The 17,161-nt window shown below is 39.9% G+C and overlaps 1 protein-coding gene across 3 annotated transcripts in view; it reads right to left on the minus strand.

Moving 5' to 3' along the window:
• The window catches only part of exoc3l4 (exocyst complex component 3-like 4), a 45,826-nt gene that overhangs the window by 15,175 nt on the left and 13,490 nt on the right, over window positions 1-17,161 (minus strand). For all 3 annotated transcript variants that reach the window (XM_061987433.2, XM_061987434.2, XM_061987435.2), the window contains exons 6-12: window positions 15,052-15,169; window positions 12,935-13,060; window positions 10,988-11,088; window positions 10,714-10,812; window positions 5,078-5,201; window positions 3,601-3,723; window positions 1,213-1,365 (exon numbers count right to left, since the gene is read on the minus strand). In XM_061987433.2, coding sequence (XP_061843417.2) covers window positions 1,213-1,365; window positions 3,601-3,723; window positions 5,078-5,201; window positions 10,714-10,812; window positions 10,988-11,088; window positions 12,935-13,060; window positions 15,052-15,169 — 844 coding nt within the window. The remainder of the gene's footprint in view (window positions 1-1,212; window positions 1,366-3,600; window positions 3,724-5,077; window positions 5,202-10,713; window positions 10,813-10,987; window positions 11,089-12,934; window positions 13,061-15,051; window positions 15,170-17,161) is intronic.

Genomic DNA, 17,161 nt, shown 5'->3' on the forward strand with positions numbered 1-17,161 from the left:
GTGCCACCATACGCAACTGTACACTGCAAAAGCTGAAATGTAAGTAAGATTAAATATCTCAAATAAGGGTGATATTTACTTATTTTCTGTCTGATAAGATACTTCTTCTCACTAAGCAGATTTTATGCTAGAGTGTTTTACTTGTTTTAAGGGTTTTGGTCCTAAATGATCTCAGTAAGATATTACAGCTTGTAGCGGAGATTTGATGACCTATATTGAGTAAAACATGCTTGAAACTAGAATATCAACTGTTGCAAAGCTGTGTCATCAACACTCACAAATATAAAACTGCTTTTTCAAAGTAATAATTTCTTATTTCAAGCATGAAATAAAAAATCATGACTTTGACACAATTGTGTCTCATAATTAAAACAGATGACAGCCAAATTGACTTTGCTGTTTTATTTTCAATGAAACAATAGAAAATAGGTACTCATATAGTAGTACAGTTGGCACAGTACAGCAAACTGACAGTTAATATTTAAGCATTGAACATTTCAAACTATTTTGATGCACATTCAGAAAAATTCTTCAAAATTACAATTTAAAAAAAATTTGGTCGGGGGCCGGGCTGTAAAAAAAAAAAAAAAAAAAAAAAATATGTATATATATATATATATATATATTCCTTGCACACTAATTGACTGAAAGAGCACGCACTTGGCGCGATGTCATGTTATCGATGGGAAAATGGCAAGAAATGTAATGCCGAGCGCATGTCATTATGTCAAGATAATGGCACTAGCATTTACTTAATTTAAGAATATTTTTCAACATATTGAGAAAAAAAGTCTCATATTTGTTTTTTCTATCAAGAAAAGTGCACTTGTTATTAGTGAGAATATACTTATTTTAAGGTATTTTTGGGTTCATTGAGGTTATCTCATTTTACTTGTTTTGGAAAGTCTTGACAGCTAAATTATCTTGTTCTATTGGCAGATAATTTTGCTTGGTTCAAGTAAAATACCCCTCATTTTTGTATTTTTTTTTCTTGTTTTTGAACACTGACTTTTTGCAGTGTAGGCAAGACAATTATCTCATAATACTCACTTGTGTTGCCAGCTTGTGCGGCAACAATGTGTTTCTCCATTTTAGTGGATCGTAAATTCAAACTGTTGGCTGTACACGGACTACTCTAAAGTTACTTCTATTGCTCCTTGACGAGATCAGCTGTAAAAGAGTGATGACGTAAGAGTGGCTGTGTTCTTTTACCATGTCTTGGAAGAGCTCTCTGAGCTTGGAGCACTGCGCTCTCATCTTGCCGGCCGCCTTCTCGTGTTTGCGGTTCTTGCACGAGTACTTGTTCTTCATCAGCTGGCCCACGTACTCCTTCATCACATAGTGGTGCAGCTCGCTAGCAAGATCCTGTCGACCAGAGAGAGAGAGTCTCAATCATTACACCACCTGCGCGACGGTCCTCTAAAGAGGCGTGATCACTAATTGAGGAGATTCTGCCAATCTAAAGATGGCGGACACATGACCAACAATTAAAGCCGCGAGTAGCGTTGAGAGGGCCCTTGTGTCATCGTGCTACTCGGGTTTACCATGAGTCCATGGGAAAGCATGACGCATGCGGTCTAATCCTTCCCAATGCCCCAATCAACCATCATGTCAGGAAGATTGAAGGACGTGGAAGGAAGTTACAACTGTTATTTTCCTCGACAAGGGAGCGATGTTGCTGTCACTACAAACATCTAGTCATGATCACACCCCAACCTAAAAGCCTCATATCAGTTTGGAAGAAGATTTGATCATCTAAAGTGAAGTAATGACAGTTTGATGGTTGATGGCGAGGAGCAGTTTTCACCGCCAGGTTCCGCCCACTACGAATGGGTACCAATAGGTACTGTCCCAAAAGGCACTTCAAGGCGTCAATATCACCTTTTGTACACATTCTGATCAAGATCTGAGTTTGTGTAGCCAAGTTATGAATGTTGGAAGTTTTGTGGCATGCCACATGATTGATTAATTAAAAAAAAAATATATAAAATAAAAAAATAAAAAATCGATTTTTTCAAAATGAGAATCGATTCTGAATCGCACAACGTGAGAATCGCAATTCGAATTCGAATCGATTTTTTCCCACACCCCTACTGTCTAGTATCTGTTATCTTAAGTCCCTGCTTGGCACTCAACATTAAGGGTTGGAATTGGGGGTTAAATCAATCACAATAAAGGGTGATGGGTCAAATGCAGAGAATAATTTCGCCACACCTAGTGTGTGTGTGACAATCATTAGTACTTTAACTTTAACTTAACCACAAATTATTTGGTTTAAGGCCTTAGGAAGAGTTTGTGAAAGTACAACCCCTTTTTTTGGCCTAAAAGGGGTGGACTGAAACCAAACGGCACTTCAAGGTGTCATTGTCAAGATTTGTACCAATTCTGATCAAGATCTGAGTTTGTGGAGCCAAGTTATTATTTTTAAAAGTTTTGTGGCAGGCCATCAAAGCAAAGTTTGGCGCCATGCCACGCCCACATCTTATGGCGTAGGCAAAATCCCTCCCTGTTTGATATCTTTCAGCTTAACTGCAACTAATTTGGCCAAAGTCCATAGGAGGAGTTTGTTAAAGTACGACTCCTGTTTATCACCTAAAAGTGGTCGACGGAAACCAAGGTGGCCGACTTCCTGTTCGCTTTCAAATATGGGATTTTGAGACTTTTACGTGCGTCCTGTCATGATAGACGCCGCCGTCGATTTTCGTGACGATACGTGACTCTGGGGAAAGCGGCACAATTTTTCTAATTTTAAAGGGGGAGATAGAGAGCCAATTAATAACATTTGGGTTTGGGACCCCGAGAACAGTGGTTCTTAACCTGGGTTCGATCGAACCCTAGGGGTTCGGTGAGTCGGGCTCAGGGGTTCGGCGAAGGTCAAGACACACCCGACTCATCGTGTAAATAAAAACTTTTCCCTATCGATGTATTACAGATACGGCAACAGCAGAAGTCACACTGATTTGCAGGTGTGTAATTTGTTGTGAGTTTATGCACTGTGTTGGTTTTGTTCTTTGAACAAGGTGATGTTCATGCACGGTTCATTTTGTGCACCAGTAATAAAACATGGTAACACTTTAGTATGGGGAACATATTCACCATTAATTAGTTGCTTATTAACATGCAAATTAGTAACATATTGGCTTTTAACTAGTCATTATTAATGCCTTATTCTGCATGGCCTTATTATAACCCTAACCCTCTAACCCTGGCCCTAACCCTAACCCTAACCAAATAACTCTAAATTAAGTCTTTGTTACTTATATAAGTCCCCCATACTAAAGTGTTACCAAAAACATATAACTTTGTCTTGAATTTGAAAAAAAAAACTTCATTTTATTTTTCACTAAAGAAGGGTTCGGTGAATGCGCATATGAAACTGGTGGGGTTCGGTACCTCCAACAAGGTTAAGGACCACTGCCCTAGAATATCAAAACAAAATTCTGTATAAGAAATGTTTGCAAAAATTGGTGAGTTTTTCCTAAAAAATGGGATTGAAGTGGCAAAATAATAATAAAGTAAGCGATTTCAAAAAGCTGCTCGGGCCCTATCAATAAAGGAAGTATTTCTCTCCTATGACCAATCTACGATCCTTTTCCCCACCTGGCTATGCGGCGGCATCATGGCGTCGCATTGCTGAGACAGCAGCTCGATGCTGTCGTAAAGTTGATTAAAGTCCTCGTCGTTAGTGAGCCACTTCCTGGTCATCATCCTCCCTAAATAAGGCTGGAACAGAAGGAATGGGTCAGGATATTAGATACAGTGGCACAGTCGTTAACGTTAAACAAATACTTCAGACTTCTCCTGTATTTTATCACAGTGGTGTAGGGCTGGGCGATATATCGATATAATCGATATATCGCGGGTTTGTCTCTGTGCGATATAGAAAATGACTATATCGTGATATTCAAGTATACGTTCTCACGCAGTTGCTTTTAGCAAGCGCACCTTCTTACATACGCCACGTGTGCAACGTCACACGCTCTCCCCGAGCAGAGAGGTAACTACATGGTTACATTAGTTGCGATGCTAAGGGTGCGGTGCGAGTGGTAATACGAGAGAAAGAAGGTGTCAATCTGGTAACAAATGAAGGAAGAATTCCCAAGAAAAACAGCACGGGGCCCATCGTCTGGCGGTGGTTTGGCTTCAAGCGGGAATATGTTGAACAATTATGCCTTCCGCCGATTGTAGCTGAGATAGGCTCCAGCGCCCCCCGCGACCCCGAAGGGAAAGCGGTAGCAAATGGATGGATGGATGGAATTATGCAGCAAAAGCGTTGCTACAAAAAGTAGCAGCACTGCTATTTGATTTCCTATTATGCAGCTCATTTTTATTTGACACTTATTGAAATATCTTGTGTGACATCATGCACAAAAGTGCACTTTATTTTAGTGGCGTTCTGTACAAAAGGTGCACTTTAATTTAGTGTTGTTTTAATATGTCATCTTAGTGACATCATGCACAAAAGTGCACTAAAAGCTTGTTTTAAAATGTCTCTGCCAATCTTGCACTTTGTTTTGAAATGACATGAATGTTTGTGCCACTGCTTAATAACTGTTTAATAAATACACTTTTGCTAAATTGACTTAGTTGTGATTTCCCTCTCTGCATGAAAGTTTAAAATGAGCATATATTAATGCAGTATGAACAAGAATGTTTTAATGTAGACATATAGAATCATCATACTGCTGTGATTATATGCATCAAGTGTTCATTCAAGGCTAAGGCAAAATATCGCGATATATATCATGTATCGTGACATGGCCCAAAAATAGAAATATTAATAAAAGGCCATATCGCCCAGACCTACAGTGGTGTACCTACTAAAGTGTCCAGTTTGTTATAAGCGTGACCATGTGACAAATATTTAGTATTTTGGAATGTTTCAAAAAAGTGTAAGAATATCTTTGTGGTGGCGGGAAAGGAGAACTGACTTTTTTCAAATTGTGAAACTTTTTCAACATCGAGCTTCTGCTTTTTTCCCCCCCTTTTAAAAAAAAACCCAAACTCTTTAACTGATATTACTTCAAAAAAAAGGGGTGAAAAGTGGAAGTCAAGAATGGAAGAAGAAGAGCCGCACCTTGATCTCCACCTTAAACTGCTCCGCCAGGCCTTGCAGGAGCTTGGAGTGGAGACACCGCACCTCCTCCTTCATGGCCTCCACAAGATCGGCACACTGATGCTGGTAGTCCTCCATGTGCTGCCTGCGGACGCCATGGCAACCACTTTTTAGCGATCAGCAATCAATAAAGGATGATCAATTCAACTACCGTATTTGTCTAAGTACAAGTCGCTCCGGAGTATAAGTCGCACCGGCCGAAAATGCATAATAAAGAAGGAAAAAAACATATATAAGTCGCACTGGAGTATAAGTCGCATTTTTTGAGGGATTTTTTTTTTGATAAAACCCAATACTAAGAATAGACATTTGAAAGGCAATTTAAAAATAAATAAAGAATAGTGAAAATGAACCGAACCGTGACCTCTAAACCGAGGTACGTACCGAACCAAAATTTTTGTGTACCGTTACACCCCTAGTGCTGTGTAAAATGAGTAAAACATCAATATTTGTTTTCTAATTGTTGTGCTTTTTGTGGTTAAAGTTACGAGGAACACTAAAAACACCGATAGCAAGTTCTCAAAATCGCATGTTGATTTAATGTTCTTGAAAGAAAAATAAGCGTCAAATCGCTTTGTGAAAAAATTGCGGCATTTTAGGCCGCAACAATCACAAAATAAGCCTGCAAAATCCTGGAGGGACTATATTGTGGAGTAAGCACACTTCTGCCTTTTGTAGCAGAGAGCGTGCTTGCAATACCTGACAAGGGTCAACACTAAGCTCAACAGGAAAAAGGCTTACAACAGTTATTTTGTTGATGCAGGTTCGAATCAAATTGTATAGAAATCATTTTAGGAACGTGACGACGATCGTCGGCCAACATTGTTGTCCAGTGAGTTGAAATTTTGCTGTTGTTTGCTACCTCTGTGTTAGCTGCATTAGTTTGCAGTTAGCTGCATATATATAAGTCTGTTTTGACTTTGTGTTTATGAAATTCCGTGTTGCAACGATTTGCGGTTACGAAAATACTCAAATTACCGTATTTTCCAAACATATAAGCTACACCCACTAAATTTGAGAAGAAAAACATATTTTCCATATATTAGCCACACCGGACTATAATCCGCAGATATATACGTTGTGAAATGAGTTATTTACACGGAAAAAAAATGGTAAATCTTTGTAAAACTGATGTTCAAACAAAACAGATGTCATCGTCATGGACCTACTGGCTGCGGAAGCTATCGCTCAAATCAGCTAAACAGACTCAATAACTGGTGAATTTCCTGAGGAATTTGTGAAAGTGAAACAATACAAAAATAATGCCACTGTAAGTTAATAATACTAACAAAGACACTCATAAATGTGTTAGCATCGTAGCTAATGCTGACAACGCTAGCTTCATTACAATAGCACATACAAATACGCATAAAAACACTCCTTCAGACATCACACATGGGACGGTATAGTAAGTAAAAATAGTTTTAGTTGTATTGTAAAATTTAAAACGTCGATTGGAGTAATTAATGAAGATTCCATATGAGTAGAAATGCTATGGACAGCTAGAAAATCGAACGGCAACTGTATTTCCCGTTGGTTTATTCAGTGTGTTTGCTAGGTTGTTTTTTTGTGTTTTAACGGTTTACAATATAACCGGCCGTCAGCGAAGAAAAATCCATAAATTAGCCGCACAGTTTTAAAAGCCACAGGGATCAAAGCCTAGGAAAAAGTAGTGGCTTATAGACCGGAATTTACGGTAATTAAATTTTGTTTCATGAACAAAAATTTTGGCTCTCCCAAGCGTAAGGCAGGTTCTTCTGGTGGCTGTGATTGATTAATTGGAACTTTTATTAGTAGATTGCACAGTTCAGTACATATTCCGTACAATTGACCACTAAATGGTAACACCCAAATAAGTTTTTCAACTTGTTTAAGTCGGGGTCCACGTAAATTAATTCATGGTAGTGGCGTTAATTTTGTAAAAATGAAGAGGTTTTTTTTTTCACATAGACTTCATTTTGAACATGAGGCTGTGAGTTGGCGAGATAAAGCAGCAGATTATAAATGTGGTACTAGTTCTTTTTAATACTGTTTTATTTCATATAGTTAGTGTTTTATTGATGTTTTTTTAGTTCTGACTTGCACTTCAATCCCACATACAACGCGTTGAAATGGAACGTGTTTGTAACCTGGTGTTGGTCGTCATGTTCCAAAAATAAGGTGCACTATCAAGTGGCCCCGCCCTAAACGGCAAACACGCGCTGCGCGTAGGACACCAAGATCTGTTTTGTGTGAAGACACGCACGTAAAATGTCAATTGACAAATGACATTTCACAGCAAAAGTAGTCCTTGCCGCTTCCTGCTACGTCACTGATAAAAATAGAATGCCAGATGTACTCACGCATTCCCACCAGTGCAATCATAGTTCTTGTCTTTTAAAGCAGTACCTGATAGGTTCAAATCCTTTTAATAATGTTAAAATGTGTATTTTGCACTAATGTTTCATTTTTGAAGCATTTCCCCCATTATTTGTTCAAAACATGCATCAAATTAAATTCAGGTTTGATTATATAAAAAGGTAAAAAAAAAACTTCCACATACAGTGCATCCGGAAAGTATTCACAGCGCTTCCCTTTTTCCACATTTTATGTTACAGCCTTATTCCAAAATGGAATATATTCATTGTTGTCCTCAAAATTCTGCACACAATACCCAATAATGACAACATAAAAAGTTGTTTATAAATGTATTAACAGTTTAAAAAAAAAAAAAAAAAAAAAAAAAAAAATCACATGTACATAAATATTCAGAGCTTTTGCTCAATACTTTGTTGATGCACCTTTGGCAGAAATTCCAGCCTCAAGTCTTTTTGAATACGATGCCACAAGCTTGGCACACCTATCTTTGGGCAGTTTCAACCATTCCTCTTTGCAGCACCTCTCAAGCTCTACCAGGTTGGATGGGATGCATTGGTTCTCATCCAGGGTGTCTCTGTACATTGCTGCATTCATCTTTCTCTCTATTCTGACTAGGGTTGCACAATTCCGGGAATATTCAAAGTTGGAAACTTTCCATGGGAAGTAACGGGAATATATGGGAATTAACGGGAATTTATGGACAATTAATGGAGTTGAATTTCAACCCTGCACGGTGCATTCCTCCATCACATGCACAGATAATTCCCAGCATGCTACACACTACAGCAGGGCTATTGAGGCTAGACTAGAATTTCAGCCCAAGGACTTCATCCAGTCAGGTAAGTTTTGATGATATTACTGGGGTAAATATATTTGATCTCTGGTATTTAAGTTTAATAGAGGTGTAATTGTTTGTTATTGTATGACTGTAGACTAATCCAGCAGACTCCACTCAAGCTAGCTAGCTGTTCCTGTACTTTTGGGGCCAATATCTCTAGCTAGCTAGGTTTATGTACCACCAGTCTCATAATGAACCGAAAATATTTATCCGTTAGCCGTGATGCAAATTTTCTCTATGTTAAATCCCATTCATTTACGCTAACAACGTTAGCAATCCGAATTTACCTTTTTTGTGATCTGTAAAGTTCAACTTGCAAATACTAAATCAAAACGTGTAGTTTCCTCTGCCTTCTGTTCTGCTAGCCTTTCTGTTGTCATACAAGAATGTAGGCTGTTGTTTGATTTAGCATGCTGATTGACTGTTCATTTATTCATCTAGCCTATTTCTATTCATTTGTCCATCAGTCAAATATTTTTAAAGACTACTGCAATTGTTTAGCTGACTATTTATATCTGTGTGGCATTGCATTAGTGTTTTACAAGCTTCTCATCATATTCTACAGAATAAGAATGACGGTGTGCTACGTACATTGGAGAAGGCATTCGACCGTGTCCCTCGGGAAGTCCTGTGGAGAGTGCTCAGAGAGTATGGGGTATCGGACTATCTGATTGTGACGGTCCGCTCCCTGTACGATCAGTGTCAGAGCTTGGTCCGCATTGCCGGCAGTAAGTCGGACACGTTTCCAGTGAGGGTTGGACTCCGCCAAGGCTGCCCTTTGTCACTGATTCTGTTCATAACTTTTATGGACAGAATTTCTAGGCGCAGTCAAGGCGTTGAGGGATCCGGTTCGGTGGCTGCAGGATTAGGTCTCTGCTTTTTGCAGATGATGTGGTCCTGATGGCTTCATCTGGCCAGGATCTTCAGCTCTCACTGGATCGGTTCGCAGCCGAGTGTGAAGCGACTGGGATGAGAATCAGCACCTCCAAGTCAGAGTCCATGGTTCTTGTCCGGAAAAGGGTGGAATGCCATCTCCGGGTTGGGGAGGAGACCCTTCCCCAAGTGGAGGAGTTCAAGTACCTAGGAGTCTTGTTCACGAGTGAGGGAAGAGTGGATCGTAAGATCGACAGGCGGATCGGTGCGGCGTCTTCAGTAATGCGGACGCTGTATCGATCCGTTGTGGTGAAGAAGGAGCTGAGCCGGAAGGCAAAACTCTCAATTTACTGGTCGATCTACGTTCCCATCCTCACCTATGGTCATGAGCTTTGGGTTGTGACCAAAAGGACAAGATCACGGGTACAAGCGGCCAAAATGAGTTTCCTCCGCCGGGTGGCGGGGCTCTCACTTAGAGATAGGGTGAGAAGCTCTGCCATCCGGGGGGAGCTCAAACTAAAGCCGCTGCTCCTCCACATCGAGAGGAGCCAGATGAGGTGGTTCGGGCATCTGGTCAGGATGCCACCCGAACGCCTCCCTAGGGAGGTGTTTAGGGCACGTCCAACCGGTAGGAGGCCACGGGGAAGACCCAGGACACGTTGGGAAGACTATGTCTCCCGGCTGGCCTAGGAACGCCTCGGGATCCCCCGGGAAGAGCTGGGGAGAGGAAAGTCTGGGCTTCTCCGCTTAGGCTTCTGCCCCCGCGACCCGACCTCGGATAAGCGGAAGAAGATGAATGGATGGAAGATGGACGGTGTCCAACTTTGAATGGTCAAAATTTCCAAACTTCCAGAGCTTAACTTCCCGTGGTAAATTTACCGGAAACTTTCTACCCCTTTGCAACTCTAATCCTGACTAGTCACCCAGTTCTTGACACTGAACACCATCCCCACAGCATGAGGCTGCCACCACCATGCTTCACTGTGGGGATGATATTGGCTTGATGATGAGCGGTGCCTGATTTCCTCCAAACATGACGCCTGGCATTGTAATTTTTGAGTTTTTCATTTTTAATACATTTAGAAACTATAAAAAAAAACTTTTCATTGTCATTATGCGGTATTGTGTATTAATTTTGAGGACAAAAATGAATGTATTCCATTTTGGAATAAGGCTGTAACAATACAAAAACTGGAATAAGTGAAGCGCTGTGAATACTTTATGGATGCACAGTAAATAAAGTATGAAAAAGAATGCGTTAAGGGGTTGGGAAGGGCCTCTATAGAAATTTCGTGCCAACGAGGGAACATGAACCCTTTGGAAAGCAGCTGCACTGCTTTTGAGGAACACTTTCACTTCCACTTTAAAGCAACGGCCAATCAAGGCTCAGATTGCTGACGTGCATGTCATGCATCAACACAAAACCTCTTGAGAGGTTCCAGATGGCGCTGCCATATCAGCCACACACTCAGAAGTGTTGGTGTAATGCATGTCCTTATAAGGGCAAGCTGCAGGTCATGTGACTTACAGTAAGGCGGTGAAGCCGTTGATGTAAGTGATGTTGTACTCGCTCCACAGCGACTGAGGACGCAGGGGCGAGCAGTGAAGTTGGAAGGCAGCATTAAACCTGCACAGAACAAAAACGGACTCAAATTGGTCATCTTCTTCTTTTAGTGTCATGTTTCCCAACCGGGAAGACGTGCTTCCCCTTTGACTTTGAATACCGTTTATCTTCCCCTTTTACTATGGGAACAGATTTTCAAAGTAAAAATGTCGTTTATTGGTCACATAAGGGAAAGTACCTCTTTGGGAAATCGCGTAACTCTTGCAGACAGGAGGTGATTACTTTGCATTCCAGTTGAGCGTCGATGCGTTGGGCGTTAACGACGTTCCCTTTCACTTTCTGTTCACACAAAAAAAGCACGTCAGCTTCTCTTTGCTGCTACCTAGTGGACTTATTGGCGCACTGCACCGGCCACAGCACAACATGAACCCTTGGAGCCTTTGCACTGTACGTTTTTTAAGTTATTAATGTTTTATGGAGCTGGTTATGAATCATAATTCGTTAATCATTTTAAAACCAAGTAACAAGACCATTTTGCAGTTTGTTTATAATTATTTAAAAATGACATTTTAACAAAAAATAAAAGTTAACGTTTTACGGCGCTGGTTAGGAATCACAATTCGTTAATAACTTGAAAAAACTTGCAGCACAAATGAATGGGACCAGTTTGGGGACAATTTGACAGAGTTGAGGGTGTCGTGAATAATAACGCGTTAACTACACATTAATACCATAAAATGTTAGTAACTTAAAAACCTTAACAGCACAGACGAATATATGATTGACGTCCTATATATATATGATTGACACAATTACATGTTAATAACACAATAACTACTACTAAACAACTATTAATCGATTTAAACTATTATACAAACATCGGGTCTGGTTCAAATATAGAGATGCGGGTCTTTAATTTGACCTGCTGTTGTACTCTGTCTCAAAGTGTTATCATGTGCTCAATGTTTCCTTACCATTATTGCTATGTTGTCTATTACCATTATTGCTATGTTGTCTATTACCATTGTTGCTATGTTGTCTATTACCATTGTTGCTATGTTGTCTATTACCATTGTTGCTGTTGTCTATTACCATTGTTGCTATGTTGTCTATTACCATTGTTGCTATGTTGTCTATTACCATTATTGCTATGTTGTCTATTACCATTATTGCTATGTTGTCTATTACCATTGTTGCTATGTTGTCTATTACCATTATTGCTATGTTGTCTATTACCATTATTACTATGTTGTCTATTACCATTGTTGGTATATTCTTTATTCCTACATTGTGATACAAATTATTGTTACAGTGTAATAATTGTTACCTGTGGTAATGCCACTATGATACAACATCTGTATTATAATCCTTAAACACAGTAACAGTGAAACTTATGTAAATAATCACTGAATGGAGAACTGGGGGTGGGATTAAATAAATTATCTTCTTCCCACTCCCTTTCAGGAAAAACTGGACAATCATGCATTACATACTGTACATTACCTTCTGCACTATATTAATTTATATTATGTGTTGTCAAATTTTGTAATATTTTTTATTATTTTTTTATGTTGTTGCCTGAAAAAAATAAATAAATGAAAAAAATAAAATAAAACGTTAACTTGGAAAATTATAATAGACCAAAACGGGGTTCTAGTTATGATTAAGAACACAATTAGACATTAATAACAAAACGACTTAAGAACTATAATGAGCAAACATGTTTACAGCACAAGCATTTGGGACTGGTTTGGGGAGATCTGGACAATATGAGGGTGGGGGGGCCTCTAAGATGGAACTTTCTGTTCCAGAAAAAAAATCCCCATTAGAAATGATCAGTTGCTAGCTAGATTAAACTGTGATTAAAGTCATATTTCAACACATTACACCACTCATGCAGGTGTAAAAAGAAGTTCAGTGGCGTTAACCCTTATGTGTTTATTTTTGGAAACAATTGTCCCCACAGGAAGTCCATCCATTTTCTACCGCTTGTCCCGTTTGGGGTCGCGAAGTCATTGAATAAAAATAACGCAGTCGCATCTGAACATCCCCAAGTGTCATACAAAGAAGGTCAACATGAAATAAGATTTGAAGTCATATTTCTTTGTCCACCAATTACCAACGAGCGCGCCCACAAAGTCAATACTACGCTCCTTTCCCAAAGGTTGACGTTAGCGCGTCTCACCGTCCAGATGTCCATGTGGAAGTGCGAGTTGAGGAAGTCCTCCTCTCTGTCGGGGCGCTTCCTGACCGTCCACATTTCCTCGTTTTCGAGCTCAATGAGGCGAATTATAAAAGCTCTCATGTCCTCCTTTATCGAGGTAAAAACAAAAACAGTTTTAGTGCCTCTAAAGGGGCGTGGCTAAAGAACATCAACTTAAAGTTCAGTTCGCCACGTCATCGTGGACAGAGAATGTCGCCAAATGGGAAAAAGACACAGGCATATAATAAAAGACTGTTATTTAAAAAAACAAAACAACCTAATATACATATATACATACATGCATATATATACATACTCACACAAATATACACATAAACATACATATATACAAATACATATACAGGTAAAAGCCAGTAAATTAGAATATTTTGAAAAACTTGATTTATTTCAGTAATTGCATTCAAAAGGTGTAACTTGTACATTATATTTATTCATTGCACACAGACTGATGCATTCAAATGTTTATTTCATTTAATTTTGATGATTTGAAGTGGCAACAAATGAAAATCCAAAATTCCGTGTGTCACAAAATTAGAATATTACTTAAGGCTAATACAAAAAAGGGATTTTTAGAAATGTTGGCCAACTGAAAAGTATGAAACTGAAAAATATGAGCATGTACAATACTCAATACTTGGTTGGAGCTCCTTTTGCCTCAATTACTGCGTTAATGCGGCGTGGCATGGAGTCGATGAGTTTCTGGCACTGCTCAGATGTTATGAGAGCCCAGGTTGCTCTGATAGTGGCCTTCAACTCTTCTGCGTTTTTGGGTCTGGCATTCTGCATCTTCCTTTTCACAATACCCCACAGATTTTCTATGGGGCTAAGGTCAGGAGAGTTGGCGGGCCAATTTAGAACAGAAATACCATGGTCCGTAAACCAGGCACGGGTAGATTTTGCGCTGTGTGCAGGCGCCAAGTCCTGTTGGAACTTGAAATCTCCATCTCCATAGAGCAGGTCAGCAGCAGGAAGCATGAAGTGCTCTAAAACTTGCTGGTAGACTGCTGCGTTGACCCTGGATCTCAGGAAACAGAGTGGACCGACACCAGCAGATGACATGGCACCCCAAACCATCACCCAACCATGCAAATTTTGCATTTCCTTTGGAAATCGAGGTCCCAGAGTCTGGAGGAAGACAGGAGAGGCACAGGATCCACGTTGCCTGAAGTCTAGTGTAAAGTTTCCACCATCAGTGATGGTTTGGGGTGCCATGTCATCTGCTGGTGTCGGTCCACTCTGTTTCCTGAGATCCAGGGTCAACGCAGCAGTCTACCAGCAAGTTTTAGAGCACTTCATGCTTCCTGCTGCTGACCTGCTCTATGGAGATGGAGATTTCAAGTTCCAACAGGACTTGGCGCCTGCACACAGCGCAAAATCTACCCGTGCCTGGTTTACGGACCATGGTATTTCTGTTCTAAATTGGCCCGCCAACTCCCCTGACCTTAGCCCCATAGAAAATCTGTGGGGTATTGTGAAAAGGAAGATGCAGAATGCCAGACCCAAAAACGCAGAAGAGTTGAAGGCCACTATCAGAGCAACCTGGGCTCTCATAACACCTGAGCAGTGCCAGAAACTCATCGACTCCATGCCACGCCGCATTAACGCAGTAATTGAGGCAAAAGGAGCTCCAACCAAGTATTGAGTATTGTACATGCTCATATTTTTCATTTTCATACTTTTCAGTTGGCCAACATTTCTAAAAATCCCTTTTTTGTATTAGCCTTAAGTAATATTCTAATTTTGTGACACACGGAATTTTGGATTTTCATTTGTTGCCACTTCAAATCATCAAAATTAAATGAAATAAACATTTGAATGCATCAGTCTGTGTGCAATGAATAAATATAATGTACAAGTTACACTTTTTGAATGCAATTACTGAAATAAATCAAGTTTTTCAAAATATTCTAATTTACTGGCTTTTACCTGTATATACATACACATATACACATACGTACATCATACATACATACATACATACACACACACATAAAAATAAAATATGACACAAAATATGGCCTTCATTGTTTCTACTGCGTTGCCGTGACTGCATCCTCTTAGCAGAAGTCAGACGTCACCTTCACTGTGATGCAGAACTTCTCTCTCAGCTGCAGCAGGAAGTCCTCATCCAGTTGCAGATTTTCCTTTTCCTCTGACATGTCAGGCTGGAGGGCGGGACTTCCCATGATCCTCTCGCTGGCGAAGGACACAGAATATACAGCTTCCATGTATGACTATCCCACTACATTTGTTTGTGTTTTGAAATCAGTGTGACAAGAGTTTAGAGGAAGCGTGTTGAAATTCATGACTAGGGATACAACGGTTATTATATTGCTTTGTCCTGCTGTCATTGTGACGTCCATGTATCAAGCCTCTCAATATGAGCACTCTATTAGAATGGCTTAGTTTATCATTATTTTCCCACTCCTATTACATTTTGGAGGGAATTAAAATGAAGAAGTCACCAATTTTTGCAAGCGTGTCCAGTCCGCCAAAAAATATACATTTTCGGGGTCCCAAACACAACCTATCCAACACCCCCTTTAAAAGTTGAAAAAAGTTAGCCCTTTCCACCAGTTTAACGTATTGTCAAAAAAAAAATCATTGGAGACTTCTATCATGACAAGACAGACGTATAACTCTCCAGAATCCATATTTGAAAACAAACAGGAAGTGGGCCATCTTGGTTTCCGTCGCCCAAAAACAGTACCGTAGTTGTACTTTAACTCCTAGGGACTTTGACCAAAAGACAGATGGGCGAAGATATATTGCGAAGGACTTTTGCCTAGGCTGGGAGTTGGCAACAAGCTTCATCAAAAATGTACAAAAATAGAAAAAAGTGGGGGGAAAAAATATAATTTACATATGTTTGTGTTTATGCTTCACTGAGTATTTGGCGAGCGCCAATTTGTCCTACTAATTTCGGCGGCCCTTGAACTCAACGTAGTTGAGTGAACTGTGATGCAACGGTTTGTTTACATGTACAACTTTCTCCGACGCTGCCACGGAAAGACGTGTTTTTTATGCCACTCCATTGTCTCATTTTGTCCACTAAACGTTTTATACTGTGCTTGAATGCACAAAAGTGAGCTTTGTTGACGTTATTGACTTGTGTAGAGTGCTAACCAGACATATTTGGTCACTGCATTTCTGCAAGCTAATCAATGCTAACATGCTATTTAAGATAATATAAACACAACATGTGTTGCCTTTATTATGAGACTTAAATAAGGTTTTCAAATTTTGTTTTTTTGGGCAAATGTGGCTTTCAACATTTTGGGTTGCCGACCTTTGGCGTCAGCTATAAGATGTGGGCGTGGCATGGCGCCAAACTTTTATCTAAAGACAAAAGTTTAAACATTTGTGACTTGGCTCCCCGAATTCAGATCTTAATCATAATTGGTTCAAATGGTGATGATGTTTAAGTCCTGGATGGGTAGTGGGCAGATCCTGACAGAAAAAAATGCTCCTCGCCATCAACCATCAAACTGTCATTACTTGACTTTAAATGACCAGATCGCCCTCCAAACTGACATAAGGCTCTAAGGTTGGGAACTGATCATGACTAAGACCTTGATATTGACGCTAAGATCGCCCCCTTTTGGTGAAAAACTAACAGTGGTAACTTCCTTCCACATGCTTAGATCTTTCTGAATTTTTTTGAAGGTGGGTCAGAGCATTGGGAAGGACGTGCCCACTGGGTCATGAATTCCCGCAAACTTGCATGAACCACAAAGTGCACAGGAATGTGAGGGCTTATTGAACAGGCCCTCGCCTCTGTTGCCGGAACGCATGACGCTTGCGGTCATGTCCTTCCCGATACTCTGACCCACCGCCAAAACATTTCTGGACCCACAATATAGTGTTTTGCCATTTTCGTGCATGTTAAGGGTCTCAAAAAGGTGTCCAAACCTATAGAAGAAAAAACAGCAATTTCAACAGGGCCATTACGGTGCTCTTCATCGCCCCTGCGGGCTTGCTTTGGTGCTCGGGCAAAAATAAAAAAATACTAAAAAATAAAGGATAATAATCAATCAATAATATTTGTAGAAATTAAGATCAAGATCTGAACATGTGAAATTGAGTTATTGTTTTGTGGCGAACCATCAAATGGGCTTGCACCACAAATTTGACAACCTCATAATAATAATAATAATAATATTCCATCCATCCATTTTCTACCGCTTG

The sequence above is a fragment of the Nerophis lumbriciformis genome, linkage group LG26 (assembly GCF_033978685.3).
Source record: "Nerophis lumbriciformis linkage group LG26, RoL_Nlum_v2.1, whole genome shotgun sequence".
Lineage (NCBI taxonomy): Eukaryota > Metazoa > Chordata > Actinopteri > Syngnathiformes > Syngnathidae > Nerophis > Nerophis lumbriciformis.